This window comes from Mustela nivalis, assembly GCF_964662115.1.
Source record: "Mustela nivalis genome assembly, chromosome: 17".
Lineage (NCBI taxonomy): Eukaryota > Metazoa > Chordata > Mammalia > Carnivora > Mustelidae > Mustela > Mustela nivalis.
In genome coordinates this window covers 19,325,869-19,347,041 of record NC_139036.1, presented here as the reverse complement: position 1 = coordinate 19,347,041, position 21,173 = coordinate 19,325,869, and the positions used below count along the sequence as shown (strand labels likewise).

General features: G+C 38.9%; 1 protein-coding gene across 1 annotated transcript in view; it reads left to right on the top strand.

Moving 5' to 3' along the window:
- The first annotated feature begins 583 nt into the window (after positions 1-583).
- Positions 584-21,173, top strand: part of CPD (carboxypeptidase D) — a 77,464-nt gene continuing 56,874 nt past the window's right edge. Inside the window, exons 1-2 of the mRNA XM_082707018.1 lie at positions 584-1,448; positions 7,153-7,400. Coding sequence (XP_082563144.1) covers positions 715-1,448; positions 7,153-7,400 — 982 coding nt within the window. The 5' untranslated portion in view covers positions 584-714. The remainder of the gene's footprint in view (positions 1,449-7,152; positions 7,401-21,173) is intronic.

The following is a 21,173-nucleotide window of genomic DNA, read 5'->3' as shown; positions in this document are numbered from 1 at the left end:
AAACATAAAGAAGACACCTTCTTTCAACACAGAAACTAAAAACTGGAATGGACTGCCTTGAGAAGTGAGCTCTAAGTGTCCCAGTGTCCTGCTGTCCTCCGTGGCTTGCAGGGCGCTGGGCTCAAGCCAAGGCAGGACGGCTCCAGTGGAAAGGCACGGGGTGGAAACGGCTAGGGCGTCCTTTGGCTCTTTCAAGGTAGATTCTTTCGAACCTTTTGATTATTATTATTTTTTTTTATTGTAGTTCTTTGATTCTTTGGAATCTTTTGATTCTTTCGATTCTCAGTTCGAAGCGTTAAAGCGCAACGGGGAAAAGCTGCAACAAAGATGGGAAGGGAGCTAGTAAGAGTACTTAGAGAAAAGTGGGTGAGAATTTAACGCGTAAACCATAAAGGCGAGATTGCGCGAGTAGAGGAAACGCGGAGCAAACGCAGAAGAGGAAACGGGGAGGAGGGAAAGCGAGGGAGAGGAAGCCGAGGGAAGGAAGAGACCGACCAAACTACTCCGGGACAGGAGGAAGGCACGCCCAGAGCGAAGCTGCAGCTTTAAGGAAAGCCCCGCCCCCTACGTGACGCCGCAGCAGACCCGTCCACGATTGGCTGCGACTGGAGGGCGGGAGGGGGGTTGCTAGGCGCAGAGGGGATCCGGCGGGCCCCCGCCTCCCGGAGCGCGGAGCCGCGGGAGCCGAGTGGGGATTAGCGGCGCTGCTGGAAGATGGCGAGGGGCTGGGACGCGCGGCCGCCGTGGCGGCCCGGGCGCCTCCCGCTTCTGCTGTGCCTGCTGCCGCTGCTGCGGAACCCGACCTGGGCAGCACACATCAAGAAGGCGGAGGCGACGACAACTACGACGAGCGCAGGCGCCGAGGCGGACGAGGGCCAGTTCAATCGCTACTACCACGAAGAAGAGCTGGGCTCGGCGCTGAGGGAGGCGGCGGCCGCAGGGCCCCCGGGCCTGGCCCGCCTCTTCAGCATCGGCAGCTCGGTGGAGGGTCGGCCGCTGTGGGTGCTGCGCCTCACGGCCGGCCTGGGGCCGCCGCCTCCTGACGGTGACTCGGGGTCCGACGCGGCGGGGCCGCTCCTCCCCGGCCGACCGCAGGTGAAGCTAGTGGGCAACATGCACGGCGACGAGACCGTGTCGCGCCAGGTGCTGATCTACCTAGCCCGCGAGCTGGCTGCTGGCTACCGGCGCGGGGATCCGCGCATCGTCAGCCTGCTCAACACCACCGACGTGTACTTGCTGCCTAGCCTCAACCCCGACGGCTTTGAGCGCTCCCGGGAGGGAGATTGCGGCCTCAGCGATAGTGGCCCACCCGGCGCCAGCGGTCGCGACAACAGCCGCGGCCGTGACCTCAACCGCAGCTTCCCCGACCAGTTCAGCACCGGCGAGCCCCCAAACCTGGACGAAGTGCCCGAGGTGCGCGCCCTCATGGACTGGATGCGCAAGAACAAGTGAGTGTCGTAACCTTAACCCTCCACCCCCACCCCAACTCGCCCACCCACGTGAGCCTGCGGGGTCAGAGGCTGAGTGGGCATTCCGACAGTGCACTCAGTAGGCATTCAAACAGTGCTTGCTTGCAGGCCCCAGGGACGGGGGTAGTGAAGGTGGAAGGCGACACCTGGTACCCGGGGCAGGGCCCAGGCCGCTTAGTCTCTTGTCCCACTAATAGTCCAAGAAGCGCTGCCTAGAGGCTGTCATTTGTTCAACCGATGCAAAGAGCTGTTTGGCTAGAAGCGAGACTTCTTTCCGACATTCTGGTCCCTATTGTCACAGAATCATAGAATATGAGCAGTAGAAGAGAACTTAAGGATAACTCCTTAGGTCAGCTCACTCATTTTATAGATAAGCTGTTAATATTGCTGTTATTACTGTGCTAAGTAAGCTCTTTCCCTGGACTGCATGATCTCACTTGACGTGGGTCACAACCTCATGAAACAGACATCGTTAATATCCCTGTTTTGCATAAAGGGGAAATTGAGGGTCAGAGCGGTTAAATAATGTACACAGTAGGAAGTGTAGCTGGGACTTGGATGCAGGCAATCTGACTCTTTGTCAGTGCCCTTAACAGCTGTAGAGGGAGGTTGTAACCCATTAATGATAAATGACACTCTCAGGGTCTTGGTTATTTGAAGGAAACTGGTTCTCTTCCAGTCTCTACTTCTGACTCAGCTAGGGAGCATATGGCTATGGCTGGAGAACTTGCACAGAGCTGGTACTTTCATCTGCGAGCTGCTTCATTTTAGCTTCTCTGAGAGGTTTCTGGTGTCATTTGTGTACTTTATTAGTGGGCCAGAGCTGAATGGCTAATTATCACATTTAGTACCTTAAGTGTTATTAAGCACTGTGTGCGTTGTAAAAAATTAAAAGCAATAGGACCTCAAGAAATTGATACATAACGAGAACATTATAAATATCTGTGATATGTGTTTATGTACCCAGTTAAACTTTACAGGAATTGTTCCTACTGACAAAATGTGTGTGGGCTGCAATAATATTCCATCTTTGTGGAAGAGGTAGAACTTGAACTGTGTCTTGAGAGATGAGTAGGATTGTCAGCAAAAAGGAGGAGGGGAGGAATAAAAGAAGAGAGAACTTACTCCAGATGGAATAATGTCTGAAGTGAGCATGTACTTCTCTTTTCAAGCTTTGCCAGTTTCCCTTTTTCGGCTTTGCCCCCGTATCCCCATTTTTGTCTTTCATAAGGCTTGCGAGGCAATAGTTAATCTTTCCATCTTGATTTAAAGGTTTCTAAGTGACAGATATAATAAAAGTAATAATGAATAGAGAAGTTGCTCTCTGGGACTTGGGATCATCTTGTCTACAAGATTTCAAGGCATGTGACGGACCTAGAAAATTCATAGGCATTATGACACTCCTAGATTTTTTTTTTTTATCTTCCACCTTTCACTTTGCTCCTCCTTTTGAGATCCCTTGTAGATATTTAATTTCACATACTTATTCTGGGAAGAAATTTTTTTCTTGTAAAAAAAAATGAGCTCTGAACATTTGCCCAAGAAACGTGACTTTAATGTGTATCTTGTTGTCAGAATCTATGATGGCCAGGGCATTTCTGAGATGATATATCGAATGAACTGCTTGCATTGCTTAAATGAAAATGCCCTGTCATGACCCTTGCCGGGATATAAATTCCGTGACTGGATTTTTCTCATCATTATTAGTTCTGCGGTGACCAGAAATGAAAATGAGCTTTGCCTTGGTGCAAGTCACCTTGAGGCTATACCAAAAGCCTTAAACTTTAAATGTGGAACCAAAAAATTTGCTCTTGGTTAACTTTTTCATATCATAGTGTTTAATGATTATAAGTTTTGGTTGGGCCAGTTAGTTCAATGACAGGAGCTTGTGATGAATTTACAAGTTAAACTGTGTTTTTTGGCATTACACAGAAAGTCATTTGGTTCTGTGGCTATGGACTGTCCCAGTCATAACGAACCACGTTTCAAACATGTAACTCTAATAAGAAGGGAAAGTAGGTGCCTATAAAGGGTGAAAAGTACATCCATCCATTCTCACTTTTCACAAATAAATGCATATTCTTTAGTGATAAATTAATAACAGGACACTGATATATAAATAAAATTAGAAGCACAAGCATGCACACAATCTGAAATTGATTTCTGGAGTCAGCTCTGTGAATAGGAAATTTAAGAACTGAACACATCAGTCTAAATGGGAAAATTACCTTTTTCAGTGTATTTTCTGAAATCATTTAAATGATTTCTAGATATGTTATTCACCTGGCTAGATTAGAAATAGATTTTTGTTGTTATTTTGGGTATGTAAGAATTTAAGACTTATCTCAATAACTTCTGCTTAGGAAAGTGAATTTTATTTTCTTTATTTACCTTATACTTCATCCAGTGGTGTTTCTGTATTATTGATAATTGACACATACTTAGGAAAATATATAAGATTTTAACCCCATCATGAAAATAAAGATTTTATAGTTTTTATAGTTTTCTTGGCCCACATTTTTGGCATACGAGGCTTCTCTAATTAAATATATCTGCTTAGACTTTAATAGGAGATTAGCATTTAGGTGATTTTCTGGTATGTTGTTGAAATATTATCTTATGGCTGGGAGTGGGTACAAACTACTGTTGAGGGTCTTGTGTTATATCTGTAGTTTCCTGAATCTTTAGAATTTATTGTATCAGACTCAAGTTCTCATCATTTTTATTTATTTCTTTGTTTTTATTTATTTTTAAATTTATTTGAGAGAGAGAGAATGAATGCGGGAGGGGAGGGACAGAAGGAGAGGGAGAGAGAAAATTTCAAGCAAACTCTGCACTGAGCTGGAGAGGGGGCTCCATCCATGACCCTGAGATCATGACCTGAGCCAAACTCAAGAGTCGGACACTTAACCCACTGAACCACCCAGACACCCCTCAAATCCTCATAATTTTTGTTTATTTGTTTTGTTTTGGCCTTTTGTTTGTTTTGTTTTATTAACCTATAATGTATTATTAGTCTAGTCCTCATAATTTTTTAAAAAGTTATAGGGTTATCTGGAGAGCACAATAGAGTTAACTTAAAGATTGGCTTTTTAATATCTATAGATCTTTTTTTATAATATTTATAATATGTTTAGGAGGTACCTTAAATCTTATGCAAGGAATAATATATGATCTGAAGTCAAGTATGAGGTACATTTAAAAGAATTTATTTGCATGGAAGCCATAAAATACTTTTCAAATAAAATTGGATTGACATGCAAAGTTGGTTTGATAAAGACTACAAATGATAAACTTCTAGCTACTATAATAGGTATCACTTTGTCTTGAAATCCTTATAAGAGTGGCATTCATACTTTTAAGACTACACAAGTCAAGTAAGGAAAATCTAACAATTGAATTTTATCACTCAAGCAGATTGCAAATATTTTGTTTTTCTTGAAGTATTCAGTTAGACCATTTTAATATCTCTGAGAAGCATTGCCAGAAATGCTTAACAGTGAAAACAGCATTTAGTAGAAAATCTCAATCGGACTTTAAAGTTTTAACTGAAAATATACAATTAAATTAAAATATACAATTTAACTGAAAAATACAATTAATATACAATTAAGCAATATATTTGCTTCATTTATTTAGAATATGCAGTTATCCATTTTATTTTACAAGAATATGAGTGCCATGAGGACATTTTTATGTTTGTTTGTTCCCTGTTGTATTCCTTAGTGCCTAGAACATTTCGCACATAGTTGACATAGTGGCTGAACGGATTACCTGAAGTAGGCTAGCCTTCTCATATCTTTCCCAAAATCAGAGCGGGAGAGAAAAGTACTTAAATTACTTTAGACATAAAAATCTAAAGTAAATTGATAATACCTTAGTGATGAGGGCCAGATGGGTAGAATGGAGTTTAAATGTTAGAATATGTACTTAGGCTTTGTTTCTGTGTCATTCTTTCGCCCAAGAGCTAGCAGTGGTAGTGGGGAGTAGAATGAAAGTCTGAAGGCAGTGATTCCCTGATTCCCTAAGTAGGATGCTAGATATCTTCAAAGGAGTGAACATTCGTTGAGCAGAAGATACACAGCAGTGGTTGTGCTGAAGGTGTTGTACATGTAATAATTCTTAGAACAACCCTGGGAAGCAGGTAGCTTCAGCCCCCATTTTACAAATGAGAGAGAAACTGGGGTTCAGTGACTTTAGGGGCAGTAACTTCTTCCTGATCATATTTTATTACTGGTGATATCGTATTTATTACTGGTGACATCATATTTATTACTGAGTGACAGCTCTGAGAGACTGAATGTTCTTGCCCACATTTGCCTGGCTCCAAAACCTGAGCTATTGCTGCTCTACCAAGTGACATTCTCTGGTGTCTGGAAGGTTGCTACTTATAATAATATATGTTAGTTTTTAACTAGTCTCTTTTCATAGTCTCTTCTAGTTTTTAGTCACTGTTTTTATTGGCTAAGTTTTATCTTCTGATGAACAGATTCTGTGTTACAAGTAATTTTCACTTTTTGATGTTTTCTGGGATGGTACTGATCACACTGAAAATAACCTTTCAAATTAGACATACTATAGGTTTAAGTTTCTTTGAAGCATATAGAAAGAAATGTTATATATAGCCCCCTTTAGAATGTCTGTAGGTCAGTTCATTTCAGCCACCAAAAGGCAGAAGCAAGAAAAACCAATTTAAAGTGCAAAGAAGAAAGTGTTTAATCTGTAGTCACATTAATAGTTTGAACTGTTCCATGAGGGAAAGATGTATAAATAGGACTTCAGCATGTTTTTGTTTTTACTTTCACCATAAAAGGAGTTCTTCAGTATTTTTGTATCTATAAATTTCACCAAATTATAAATTGGTTCACTTAGAAGTAGAAACGTTAAAAAAAAAAATGTTTCTTTTATGGGAGCAGCCCTGTCTCCATGTCAGTTTATTTTTTAATGGACCAATCAGAAACCTTGGGCTTAGAAAGCTGCTTCTATGGTGATGCACTGAAGGACTAATCTCTGTGCTATATTGTTTTTCTCTGAAAGCAGCTCACTGTATCAGGTTCTCCCCACCCCCAGTCTTCTCAACTGTGGCTTCTCTCTTGAAAATGTGAATTTAGTATATTGTGAAACTGGAGTCAGGCAAAACACATACTTTTAAAATTAGATTCCCTACCTTTAACATTTTGGGATGGTAAATATAAAAAATCATGAAGGTTATTAACCTAACTCATGTATTCAACACATATTTATACAAGCCACGTTTTCTACAATGTTAACATGTTATGAAATACAAGTATTAGGTTGAACTCTATGAAATTGTCATTTTTGTAGGTCAAGAAGTAACTGAACACTGGCAAGTTCATATTGTTCAACCTAACACATACATTTTGAATTCCCTGAATTAGTTGTCTCCCAGAATGTTAATTTATACTGTTACTCAGCTACATTTTCAATGATGGCAAAATTCTTTAAAGTTACTTGTATAAACTGCCTGAAATTTGTTGAACTGATGATGTTTTCTTTCCTTTTCTTTCATTGTTGTTGTTCTGCTTCCAGTAGCTGATAGTGTTGTCTCTTCTAGTTCTCTAAGAGATACATGAGTTCATTTATGAAAGATGTAGAATTTTTAAATACATGGCATTTTCTGTACTTTTTTTTTTAGTGACATGTGCTTTGGTTTTTTTCAAAGGTTTGTGCTTTCTGGAAATCTGCATGGTGGCTCGGTGGTAGCAAGCTATCCTTTTGATGACTCTCCAGAACATAAGGCCACTGGAATCTATAGCAAAACCTCAGATGATGAAGTCTTTAAATACTTGGCAAAAGCCTATGCATCAAACCATCCCATAATGAAAACTGGCGCCCCTCGTTGTCCAGGAGAGGAAGACGAGACTTTCAAAGATGGGATCACAAACGGCGCACATTGGTATGATGTGGAAGGTATGGAAAGCCTTGAATTTGCTATATTTTCCCCTTTATCATTTGGCTTTTCTCTCTCTCCTTTTTCTTTTTCTTTTTCTTTTTCTTTTTCTCTCCTCCCCTCCCCTCACCTCCCCTTCTCTGCCCTTCCCTGCCCTCCTGTAAGCTGTGTGCCCAATGTGGGCATGGACTCCCCACCCCCCACACCCACGACACCCTGACCCCGAGATCAAAAGTCACATGCTCTACTGACTGAGCCAGCCAGATGCTCCTCATTTAGCTTTCTTGTGAATACTCTGAGTGGAAAAGAGGAAACTTTGAGGAATTCTAATTTCTAAAAATTTTGTTTTTTATTTTGAAATTTTCAAACCCATAGTACAATTGAAAGACTACACGAAGGCCTATATATCCTTCATTTAAATTCACCAACTTTTGTTATTACCCTAAATGTTCCTCCTCTCCTGTCCCTTCCCCTCACACATTCTCTTTTGCCAAAGCATCCACAGGTAGGTGCAGATTCCTTAATATTTCACCTGTAAGTACCTCAGCATGTGGTTTCCACGTACTGGAACATTTCTGTGTACAACCATATACTATTATCATAACTGAGAGGTCAACAGTAATTCAGTACTACCATCCTACATTCTGTCCATCACTCAAATTTCCTTTATTAGTCCTCAGATTTCCTTTATAGCTTCTTTTCTTCCAGATCAGATCCAAGCAAAGTTCAAGCATTACATTTGGCTCTTGTGCTTTTGTGGTTTCCCCAGTGTAGAACCATCAATATCAATACTTTCTTAATGATAGTGAATCCTTTGAAGAGTTCAGGCCAGTTGTCCTACAGAACATCCCATATTCTGGAACTTGGTCAGATTTCCCAGTAAGACTCATATAGATTACATCACATCATATGCGGACCCACGTAAAGTACCTGTGCCAGTCAGTGTCCATTGCAGACATCTTAGTTATTGGGCTGACCACCAGTTCTCTCCCTTTTATATAAGGACATGGTTTCCTTTTATATTTTAATCTATGGGGTGATCATGGAATTTTTTTAAAAATTGTGGTTGAATACACACATATAACATGATATTTGTTATTTTGATCATTTTTAAGTATAGAATTAAGTGGCATTCAGTACATTCACAGTGTTGTGCACCCAATGTCCTCACTACTTAAGAAAACTTTTTCAGCATCCCAAACAAATTTGGTGACCGTTAAGCCATAATTTTCCATTCCCCTTCTAATCTATTCTCTATCTCTCTGGATTTGCCTATTCTAGATATTTCATAGAACTGGAATCTTAGAATGTTTGTCCTGAGTCTGGCTTATTTTACTTAGCCTGATGTTTTCAAGGTTCTTGCAATTTGTAGCATATCTCAACACTTCATTGCTTTTTATGATGAAGAAATACTCCATTGTATGCGTATACTCCATTTTGTTTATCCACTCATTTATTGATGGGCGCTGGATTGTTTCCACCTTTTGGTTGTTGTGAATAATGCTACTTGAACATTGGTGTACAAATACCTGTTTAAGTCCTTGTTTTCAGGGCTCCTGGGTGGTGCAGTCAGTTGAGCAGCTGACTTGGTTTCTGCTCAGGTGTGATCTCAGGCTTGTTAGATTTGAGCCTTACATCAGGCCGCATGCTCAGTACAGTCCGCTTGGGACTCTCTGTCCCTTCCCCTCTTCTCCTCCCACCTCTATTCATGCTCTCTTTTTCTCTCTAAAATAAATGCATCTTAAAAAAAAAAAAAGTCCTTGTTTTCATATCTTTAGGATATGTACTCAGGAGTGGCATTGTTGGATCATATGGTAATTTTCTCTTTAGCTTTAAGGAACCATCAAATTGTTTATTTACCCCAGTGGCTGTACCATTTTACATTCCTATCAGTAATATATAAGGGTTCTCATTTTCCACAGAATATTATTTTTAAAAGAGTTGTTAAAGTAAGTTTGTTTACCTTTTCTTTTCAAATGTTATATAAACAGCTATTGTGCTTTTTAAACTTTGGATGTCCTTTGAATAATAGCCTTTTTCTTTTCATGCAGTCTTAGACTATTTAATTAAGACTAAGCGGAAGGTTGGGGTACCTGGGTGGCTCAGTGGGTTAAGCCTCTGCCTTCGGCTCAGGTCATGATCTCAGGGCCCTGGGATCAAGCCCCGCATCGGGCTCTCTGCTCAGCAGTGAGCCTGCTTCTGCCTCTCTCTCTGCCTGACTCTCTGCCTACTTGTGATCTCTCTCTCTGTGTCAAATAAATAATCAGAATCTTTAAAAAAAAAAAAAAAAAGACTAAGCGGAAGGTAGAAATTAATTCATGGAAATGTCATCTGTATAAACTTTTTCTCCTTTTAGAATCTGCTGATGGTAAAATGCCGTAGCTCTTCCTTATTTTTTTAATGGCAATGAGTTAGTTACATTATAAAGTGTCTTATGACATTTCTTTTAATGGGCCTTTAAACCTTTGGATTATTCTTTGACTTTATCTGTCAAGCACTGTTTACTCAAATTTGGATCCTAAGTTTGAGAACTTGCTACTTTGAGGGTCTTTTGATTCCCCTATAGTTTCTACTATTTCTTGTATGTAATAAACATCCATAAAGAGGTTTAAAATAATTAGAAGCCATTTCTGTCCATGACAGCTAGAGATGATTTGAAAATTATTTAATTTCTTTTATAGATAAGAAACATACTTTGATGTTTAATCCCATTTCAGTCTTCAGGAAACATATTTAATAAAGTCTGACTTTATGAACTAATGGTTTTATGATGCAGTCAAGTTGCTTCATTAATTGGAGATACCATTTAAAATAATGTGTTAAAAATAATTTACTTTTTTTTTGGAGAAAATTGCAAACAGAAAGAAATTTCTAATTGATGGTTAAGGAAGGCAAATCTATGTTATACTATTTAAAAAAATAGGGTGCTGCCTTCACAGTAATTAAGATTGTTTGGTTAAATACAATATCTGAAAACGTTACATTTTGCTGCTGCCACTATTATTGTTTTAATGAACATCAACTTTTCTCCTTTTCTAGCTGGATGGTCAGATCTATTTTCTGGTTATTTCTACAACTAACTTATATCTCTTCTAGCAATATTGAGCAGTTTTAAGAAATTCAGCAGGGCAAATTCACTTTGTTTATCTTATCCAGGACTGCAGTGAGTAAGATATTGTGAAACCTCGTGACTAGGCATGTACTCAGACCCGGATGTCCTGGAGTAATTTGACTGCCGCTTTATGTGATGTATTTAGAAATTCTAGCTCGAAGTAGTATATACTTTTAGAGCTAAAAGCGAATGTATTGATCTACTCCAACCCTTTTGTTGTATAGGGAATCAAGACCCCTGAGAGGGAATAACTTGTACAATATCATTTATTACTTTAGCAAATATTTACTGAACTTCTGCCATCTCCCATATACTGTGTTAGGTAATGGGAGCTTGAGCCAAACAGGAGCAATTCCTGCTGTCAAGGATTAGACCGTGTTTTAGGAGTACGGGATGCGGGGTCATCTGGCCCCACCATGATCACATTGGTTAGTAGAGTTGACCCAGCATATCTAGCTGTCTAGGTGGATGGGCCTTGCTTCTCTCAACATGTTTCTCAAATCTGCAGGATACCTCTAGGGAATGACTATCCTAATAAGGCCTCTGAATGAGTAGTCATGCTCTGCTGCTAAAAAGTCTCCTTATTGTGTGAGAGCCTAAGGCAAAGTTTTTCATGGAGCAGACCCTCTGCTGCTGCTGCTGTTTTTTTTTTAAACCACAGTGTGCTGATTTCTTTGCCTTTTGTCTACCATTCTTTTTTTCTTTCTTCACAGTTAAGGAGACATAAAAATCATCTGATGGTTTAATGTTTATTCCAAAGCAAATTTAATGAAACTGAATGGTAGTTTTAGGTCAACTTGTAAGAATTGCTTTCTTTTAACTTACAAAATTTTAAAAATGACAAGCAGCCCCAGGCCACCTATAATTGAAATTATATGATCAAAAGTCACAATTTGATATAATTTTTAGAAGCTTTCTTAGGCAGAATGCTGTTAAATTTTTTTCTTGCAGATAGAACAACTCTGGAAGGCAGTGTAGTATAGTGGCTAAGGGCAGAGCTTTGGAATCCTGCTGCCTTGAGTTTGAATCCCAGCTCTGCCATTGACTAGCCACGTGTGTGCGAGAGAAATAGAGAGAGCGTGCGCGTGTGTGAGAGGTGGGGGTGGGGGGAGAAAGAGAAGTTTATGCAAGTAAAGTAATTTCTCTGAGACTCATTTCCCACATACATAAAAGGAAGACAAATACTATCTACCTCATAGGATTATGAGGCCCAAGTGAGAATGGATATAAAGCTCTTAACCTAACAGCTGGCATCGTGGGTGCTTATATCTGGTGGAATTTAAACTTCAGGAGGGCAGGAACTTGATTTATTCAGTTTTCAGTTTTCTGTTTCTAGCACATAGAGCTGTGCCTGGTCTATAGAAGGTAAACAATAAGGCTTTTTTGAATTTTGAATAAGTGAATCCTTGCATCTGAGAAATGTGTACACAGTTATTTAAAATCTTAGATGATGTGTAGACAAGATAATCTTACAAGTTTATAAAAATATTCCTCTTAATTTTGTTCACACTCTGAGAAAATAAGTTATTTTACTGGTAGATCTGAGGTGAATGTTTTTCAGACTTTTTTTTTTTAAAGATTTATTTGAGAGAGAGAGAGTGTATATACACAAGTGGGAGGGGTAGAGGGGGAGAAAGAGAGAATCCAAAGCAGACTTCACACTTGGAACATGGAGGCCCACACGGGGATCAGTCTCACTATCCCGAGATCATGACCTTAGCCGAAACTAAGAGTCGAACGCTTAACTAACTGACTGTGCCATCCAGGTGTCCTGAAACTTTTTTTTTTCCTGAAACTTTTTTTTTTAATTGTAATCTAAAATGTAAAATTACCTTTCAGTCATTTAAATACATCTCATATGTGTGTACATAAAACCGAAACAATTTCATGAAATAGTACTTTGTGATATATTCTGGTATTGCTTTTTTCTTGTCTCTACTAGTTCATTAAACAAAAAATGCTTATCTGAACCTACTTCTATATCTCACAGTGCACTAATGGGTCATGACCTATAGTTTCAAAGTATACTGTTTTTTGTTACTCTTGGTAAAATTAATTTATTTTCAAATTCTAAGTAGGAACAAAACACCTTATAAATTGCATGTAATAACTTACTATTTAGGCTTTTTATTTTGCCCTGTCTTGTTTATGTTAGTCATTTCCAGTGAGGACTGAGCCATCTGTTGATCTGAGATCACCTACTTTTAGACTGTTTTCCTTATATCAAAGAGTACTGAGATAAGAAATTGGTCAGAAATATTGTCAGGCCTGTGTGTTGTTCATGTGAGCCTGTGCATTCTCTGATTAGTTAGGTCAGCTGCCATAGTCTTTAAACATTGCTAACTTCAGGCTGTGTCTTTTCAGACTGGTAATTATGATTTTTTTTTCTCCTTTGGAAGAAGAAAATGGTCTGTGGATTTATCAAACTTTCTTTCCTCTCCTTTTGTGCTTTATTTCAGCCTTTTCCCCCTTCTCCTTTTATGGGCAGAGAGTTAGGAAATGTGGCCAGATAGCATATAATGTAACTAATTCAGGTTTTTTTTTTGTGTGTGAGAATAAACTTCTTTGGTCCTGTGGGCAGCTGTTCTCTGCCTAAAGTGGAGGTCAGACTGAGCAGCACTAATATGCTCTAAATATTGGGGTATATTTGGCTTGAGGTAGATTGTTGCCAGTAAGGGGAAACCATGGGGAAAATAATTACCAAATTGTTTTGAACAGCATGAAAGGTTACACTTAGTCCAAAAAAATGAACTGAAAAGCTTATTCTTGGGGAGCACACTCTGTGTCATTGAACAGGGCATTATGGTGAGGATGTGGAGAAGAAGGAACTCTGGTACAATGTTGATGGGAATAGAAATTGGTGCAGCCATTGTGGAAAACAGTACAGAGGTTCTTAAAAAATTAAAAATAGGGGCGCCTGGGTGGCTCAGTGGGTTAAGCCTCTGCCTTTGGCTTGGGTCATGATCCCAGGGTTCTGGGATCAAGCCCCACATTGGGCTCTCTGCTTGGTGGGGAGCCTGCTTCTCCCTCTCTCTCTGCCTGCCTCTCTGTCTACTTGTGATCTCTCTCTCTCTCTCTCTCTCTCTCTCTCTGTGTGTCAAATAAATAAATAAATAAGTCTTTAAAAAAAAATTAAAAATAGAAATACCATATGATCCAATACCCATTATTGGGTATTTACCCAAAGAAAAGAAAGACACTAATTTGGAAAGAGACATGATATGCATTCCTTTGTTTATTGCAGTATTGTTTACAATAGCCAGGAGATGGAAGTAACCTAAGTGTCATCAGTAGGTGAATGGATAAGGAAGATGTGGTATACACACACACACACACACACACACACACACACACACACACACATATGTACTTATATACACAAATATGTGTATATGTATACACACAATGGATTATTACACAGCCATAAAAAGGATGCAGCCATGCCATTTGAGACAACATGAATGGAGGATATTACACTTAGTGAAATAAGTCAGACTGGGAAAGACAAATACCATATGATTTCATTCATAAGTAGAATCTAAAAAAAGCAAACAAATTAATTAAAAAACAAATAGCCTAATCAGACCTATAAAGATGGAGAACAAATTGATGTTTGTCAGAAGGGAGGGAGTGGAGGCTTGGGCAAAGTAGGTGAAGGGGAGTGGGCAATAAAGGCTTCCAATTATGGAATGAAGAAGTCAGGGGAATAAAATGAGCAGCATAAGGAATACAGTCAATGATATCGTAATAGTGATGTATTGGGATGGGTGGCAGCTGCACTTGGAGTGAACATGGCATGGTGTATGAACTTGTTGAATCACTATGTTGTACACCTGGAGCTATACTCAAATAAATAAACAAAAAGCAAACAAACCCAGGGCATTATGAGTTAATCATATGATGTCAGGAAATTGGAATCTGTTTAAAGCAAAGAAAAAATCAAATGGACAGTGCAGAACTGAAAAAGATGCAGTATCTGATATATTAAGAATAGACAAATCCATAAATACAGTAGGAGGTTTTAAACATGTCTCAGTATTTGTTAGATCACAAAGACAAAAATATCAGTAGGGACACAGATTTAAATAACATAAATAAACCAACCTGACTAATGAACATATACAGGTTATTGTCCTTGTATCTAATTTTCCTGCATCTTTACTAATCTGAAGTAGAGAGGAAAGGTAATTTACCATTAGTTATACTTATGTGTCTGGTTCTATTGGTGCTTGTATTACTTTGTTTTTAAAATTACATGTTACAAGCAAAGTAACAAAAAACCCAAAAGTTGGGGCGCCTGGGTGGCTCAGTTGGTTGGACGACTGCCTTTGGCTCAGGTCATGATCCTGGAGTCACGGGATCGAGTCCCACGTCCGGCTCCCAGCTCCATGGGGAGTCTGCTTCTCCCTCTGACCTTCTCCTCACTCATGTTCTCTCTCACTGTCTCTCTCTCAAATAAATAAATTAAAAAAACAAAAAACAAACAAACCCAAAAGTGTTCTTACACCTTTGCTTGTTTCACACTTTAATAGCATCAAGTCTAAACTTATTAGCATGACACTAAAGGGCCTAGAGTCTGACTCAAGCTTATATTTCTGGTCTTCTATCCTACCTCTCCTCTCCTCTCCTCCCCTCTTCTCTTCTTTCCTACCTCTCCCCTGTCATTGAACTACTTGTCCTTTCCCCAAAATGTAAACCTTGGGCTATTTTCTGGGATGCTTTTCTCCAGTTCCACTGTGGATGGAAACTCTAGGGTAGTAACTGTCACTCTCTGGCCTTCCTAGAGCTTTTTGTTAATATCATCATTATGATGCTTGTCTGGTTTGTTGTTAATAGTTTTTTGTGTGTCCTGCTAGAGTGTGAATTATTTGATAAGGTCAGTGTGTTACTATTCATTTGGAGTTTTTTTGTTTTGTTTTGTTTTGTTTGTTTTTTGACAGACAGAGATCACAAGTAAGCAGAGAGGAAGGTGGAGAGAGAGGGAGGGGGAAGCAGGCTCCCTGCTGAACAGAGAGCCCAATTTGGGGCTCGGACCCAGGACCCTGGGATCATGACCTGAGCTGAAGGCAGAGGCTTTAACCCATTGAGCCACCCAGGTGCCCCTGGAGTTTTCTTTATACAAAATGTATTGGCAGTGAAAAAGTGCTAGAGGAAGAGAGACTAGGGAGTGTTCACTGTTCTTTGGTGCAGAGTTTTTTTTGGAGATAAGGGCTTTATCTAGAGGGATGCCAGGGGAATGAAGAGGGAGTGTGAGATATAAGAAATTGTTGCAAAAAGAACTACAGGGTGACCATCCGTTAGATGGTAGAACAGAGTGTCAAAAAGAGGGACCCAAAGATCTAACTTGGAGGTGATTGAACCTAGGAATACTAATTGGAGGAGTATGTGTGTTTGTGTTCATGTTCTCTTCAGGTGAGAGAGGAGTGAAGATCGGGGATGGTGCTTGAGGTATTAGTTACTAGTTACAAGTGCCCATTGGGCAGTTGGGAAATAGGCTCTGGAGATTGGGAGAGAAGTCAAGATAATAAAGAGATTTAGCAGTTTTGAGATAAGGAAAACGTATGGCAGCATATATGATTTTGGAAATTGAATTGGTATTGTTTCCTGACATAATTTAATTGCTTAGAGCTGGAGCCATAAATTCAACTAGAATATATATGTATAATAGAATACATAGGGCGCCTGGGTGGCTCAGTCCATTAAGAGTCTACCTTCAGCTCAGTTCATGATTCTAGGGTCCTGGGATGGAGCTCCATGTCGGGCTCCCTGCATAGTGGGGAGCCTGCTTGTCCTTCTCCTGATCCCCCTGCTTGTGATCCTTCTCTCTCAATCTCTCTCTCTGTCTCTGACAAATAAATAAATAAATAAAGTCTTTGAAAATAAAAAATAGAGTACATATATAAATGAACAAATGGGTGGGGTTTGGGTCTGTTTGTTTGTTTGTTTGTTTTTTAACCTCTAAAGTATAAGTACTTCTGGCATTTTGCTCTGGGATGTTTTCTTTAAACAATGCTGGAAGTTCACATATTAATTTTCACGCCATTGTTCATGCTTGAAGAATACTATTGATAATCAAATGTGCATTAGTAAAGTGCTTTTGGTCTTATCTAAACTTGTACATTAAGGAGGTGCTTGGACCTCTTTCTTCCTTCTTCTCTATTCTAATGTGAATGCTGCCTAATTTGAAAGGAAAGCAAAAAGGTAAAACAGTTCTCAAACAGAATATATTTGCTTCTACTCAAGTCACAAGTTTGTTTTAGTAAACTAAAATATACAGCCTGATATAAAATCTGACCTTTAGGAGCAGCACAATTGTATATTTTATAACATGATAGACTTACATGAAGGTGGAGAACCATATGTTAATCACTACTTTAGGATTTGGTCCCTAAATCTTCAGATCTGAGGTCTAGATAATCAGGTTTTTTTTCTCCTTTCTTTTCTTTTTTCTTTTTTCTATTTTCTATTTAACTCAGGTGGTAGAGAATGGGAGAGTACTTTAAAAAAAGGAAAATGCAGTTCAAAGAGCTGTGTGAGAGATCTTGTTGACCAACCAACTTAAACAAAACTGAAAACAGATGCAGAACTGTGTAATTTAGTTTAACTTTGTAGAACCATATCATTAGCAAATATATATTCAGTGGGAGTGGTGAAGAAAATAGATAAAGTTGCTGAGAATACAAACACCAAGTTCAATTAAGATTTGCTCATAGTAAACTTGAATTTAAAGACCAGGAATATGGGGAATTTTTAAAGGGCCTCTGTTTTTTTCTGTTCATTTGATGCAGATGTCCCACTTAAAATTTTTTGAGCGCTATGCTCATTAGGTTTTAAAAATATATCAGGGAGGGCGCCTGGGTGGCTCAGTGGGTTAAGCCGCTGCCTTCGGCTCAGGTCATGATCTCAGAGTCCTGGGATCGAGTCCCGCATCGGGCTCTCTGCTCGGCGGAGAGCCTGCTTCCCTCTCTCTCTGCCTGCCTCTCCATCTACTTGTGATTTCTCTCTGTCAAATAAATAAATAAAATCTTTAAAAAAAAAATTAAAAAAAAATATATCAGGGAGTGCAAAATTATCACTTATTAACTCACTTATTATCTATAAATAAATTGTTCACAGATGTCAAAATTGTGAGAACTTCTCGCTGTCCTTTGAAGTAGGTTTTTTTTTTTTTTTAAGATTTTTTAATTTATTTGTCAGAGAGAGTGAGAAAGAGCATAAGCAGGGGGAGCGGTAGCCAGAGGGAGAAGCAGACTCCCTGCTGAGCAAGGAGCCCCATCTGGGACTCAGTCCCAGGACCCTGGGATCATCACCTGAGCCCAACGCAGACACTTAACCAACTGAGCCACGCCGGTGTTCTTGAAGTTTTTTGGTTTTGTTTTTTAATTTTTTATTTTTTTAAAGATTTTATTTATTTATCAGAGGGCGGGGGAGAGCGAGCACAGGCAGACAGAATGGCAGGCAGAGGCAGAGGCAAAAGCAGGCTCCCTGCTGAGCAAGGAGCCCGATGTGGGACTCGATCCCAGGACGCTGGGATCATGACCTGAGCCCAAGGCAGCTGTTTAACCAACTGAGCCATCCAGGCGTCCCTTGGTTTTGTTTTTTAAAGATTTACTTATTTGTCAGAGAGAGAGCACGTGCACAATTTGGGGTAGTGGCTGGCCAAGGGAGAAACAGGCTCCCTACTGAGCAAGGCAGGGTGGAGGTGGAGGACCTCCCAGGACCCTGGGATCATGAACGGAGCCGAAGGCAGCGGCTCAACCCATTGAGCCACCCAGGCACCCCTAGTTCCCTGTTTTTGAATGAAGGGTTGAATTTATTTAAGTACCTCTCATGCCCCCAACAAAGCTAGATCTCTTTAGTGAAAACAGTAATAGGGACTGGTTCTATGATAACGATGAATTGAGTGACTAAAGCATATGAAAATTTGTTGTTGGACAAATAAAGGAGTTTAATGGGTATGAGTAGATCCTTTTATCGTAAGATTTAGCCACCTATAGCAATTACTGTTAATCACAATTTATTGTACTACTGGACAGTTTGCTAATGGTTACATTTTTAGTCTTTTTTTTTTGATGATGGTAAAGGAATGAAGGGATTGTAAATTTCATAGTACATTACATTCAGTTTTTTCCAAACAAAGAAAACTTTGGATTGGCAAGGTAATGTTTTTTTTAAAGTTTTGTTTTGTTTTTTGTTTTTTAATGTAATCTCTACAACATGAAGCTCTAATGCACTACTTTTCTGACTGAGCCAGCCAGGCACCTGGGTAGATAGGTTTAAAAGCAAAATTTGTACCATTTTTCTTTCTTTGTCAATTCTTGTAAGTAGAGGAAAGAATCTAAATCAGTGATTTTCAAACTGAGATATGTATGGGGAGAAGGAAGAGACCTGTTTTGATAGCTTTAAGGAAATAAATTTCCAGATCTTCCATTCCTACTCTTTCCTAAAATTAAAAGATATTTTGGGGGTACCTGGGTAGCCCAGTCAGTTGAGCAATGGACTCTTGATTTTGGCTCAGGTCATGATCTCAGGGTCATGAGCTCAAGTCCCACATCAGTTCCTCATCCACGGGGAGTCTGCTTGGGTTTCTCTCTCTTCTCTCTTTGCCCTCCCCTGTAAAATAAATAAATAAATCTTTAAAAAAAAAGATATTTTCAGTAATTATTACCTGTTTATTGCTTAGTAAAATTGATAATTTTGCCTTTCTGATAAATTTTATGCCCGTAGTTATAATAATTCAATCTAAAAGATAAAAATTAGTTCTTAGGGTATTAAGGTAATTGAAAATTTAGGAAAATTTACATACATATACATACATATTATAGTTTGAAGTGTTATAGGATGATCGGTATAATACTTTGAACCATACAAGTATATCACATTCAAATAACCTGTGGATGAAGCAGAATGGAAATGTAAGTTCAGATAGAAAAAGGGAAGATGTAAAATTCTTATTGTGAAAGAAGAGTATATGTTCACACAAGTTTTATATAGATGATTCCAGGAATTAAATCTATATTTTATTTTTTGGGGTACATCTAAAATAATAATGTAAAAGTTTTATTTAAAAATATAAAAATTTATACCATCCAGGAAACTACACTGTTTGCAACTAGTTAAACTAAAGATGAAAACTTTTAGATGCTACCTATGTGAAGCACTGCATAATTTTTCAAAATTATTTTAGTACGAATAAACAAATTTGAAGGTCATTGGCTTAGCTAGCCCCTTGAGAGAGAAATGGATAACAGAGGTATGCTTATTTATGATTGTTAATAAGTCAGATAAATAACAGACCCTTTTATACTGTTAGTAAAATATTTTATTGCTTTGAGGCATGCCTGTAATGAATGTTCCACTCCCCAAATTTAAATTTTCTTTAACTGGATAAAGATACTGTTCTGAGGTCTGATATTTAATCCTGTAGCCTGTATTGAGCCACATGACACCACCTTAAAAAAAAGCAGACATATGAACTGAATCTGGTAAGTAGCCGCAGCTGTCAGTAACATCAGGCTTATCTACATTTTAATGGCTGTTCTCTGTTACAGGAAACTCTAGCTTTGTATAGGTAGGGTTTTTTTTTTGTTGTTGTTGGGGCAAAGATCAAGACAGAAAGATCTCAACCGGCTGCCTAGTTAAGATTACTCATTGACAGTTAGTACTGGGAAAATAAATGTTAAGTTTAACCCAGATAGCAAATAATGCCTATTGGTAGCACCTCACAAAACTCAGTTAATATCTTCATTTGCTTCCAGGTTTTTTTAGAGATGATTTACAGAATTTAATTGCTAAAGTGAAACTTGAAGCTGGTGAATAAAAACTTTCTGATATTCTAGAGTTAGAATAGCATTTTAATCTTTTTTTTTTGTATAGCAAATAAAAATGAGTTTACCACTGTTCACGTTGGTGGGTTCCTATGAGTTTAGAAATATGTGGATTAGGAAGATACCACAACTTGTAAGTTGACTTCTGAGAGTAGTTTATTATTATAAACTCAGGAAATGTGCTTTACTTTTAGATTTCATTAAGAAAAGGATATCCTGTATATAGCTTTCTATTACTGATTCTCTGTAATTCCTTCCTGTCAAAGAATATACCTTGTATGAGTTTTTGTACATTTGTTAAGTTTGTTTTACAACCCAGGGTATTGTCTGTCTTGATGAGTGTTCCATTTGTACTTGAAAAGAGTATGTATGTTGCTGTTGTTGGGTGGGGTGTGCTCTAAATGTCCTTTAGATCTACTTGATGGTAAACTTGGACTACAATGTTTTCTTGGTCAATTGACCCTTTTATCATTAGGTAGTATCCCTCTTTAAAACCCTGCTACTGAGGCACCTGGGTGGCTCAGTGGGTTAAAGCCTCTGCCTTCGGCTCCGGTCATGATCCCATGATCCCAGGATCCCGGGATATTGGAATCGAGCCTGCTTCCCCTCCTCTCTCTCTGCCTGCCCCTCTGCCTACTTGTAATCTCTGTCTGTCAAATCAATCAATCAGTCAATCAATCTTTTAAAAAATAAAATAAAATAAAACCCTGCTACTTTTCCTTGTTCTCAAGTCTACTTTGGCTGATAATACTCTAGCCTCTCCATTTTTCTTTTGTTTTATGTTTGCCTGGTGTATCTTTTAACCTTCTTTTACGTTTTTTTTTTTTTTAAAGATTTTATTTATTATTTGACAG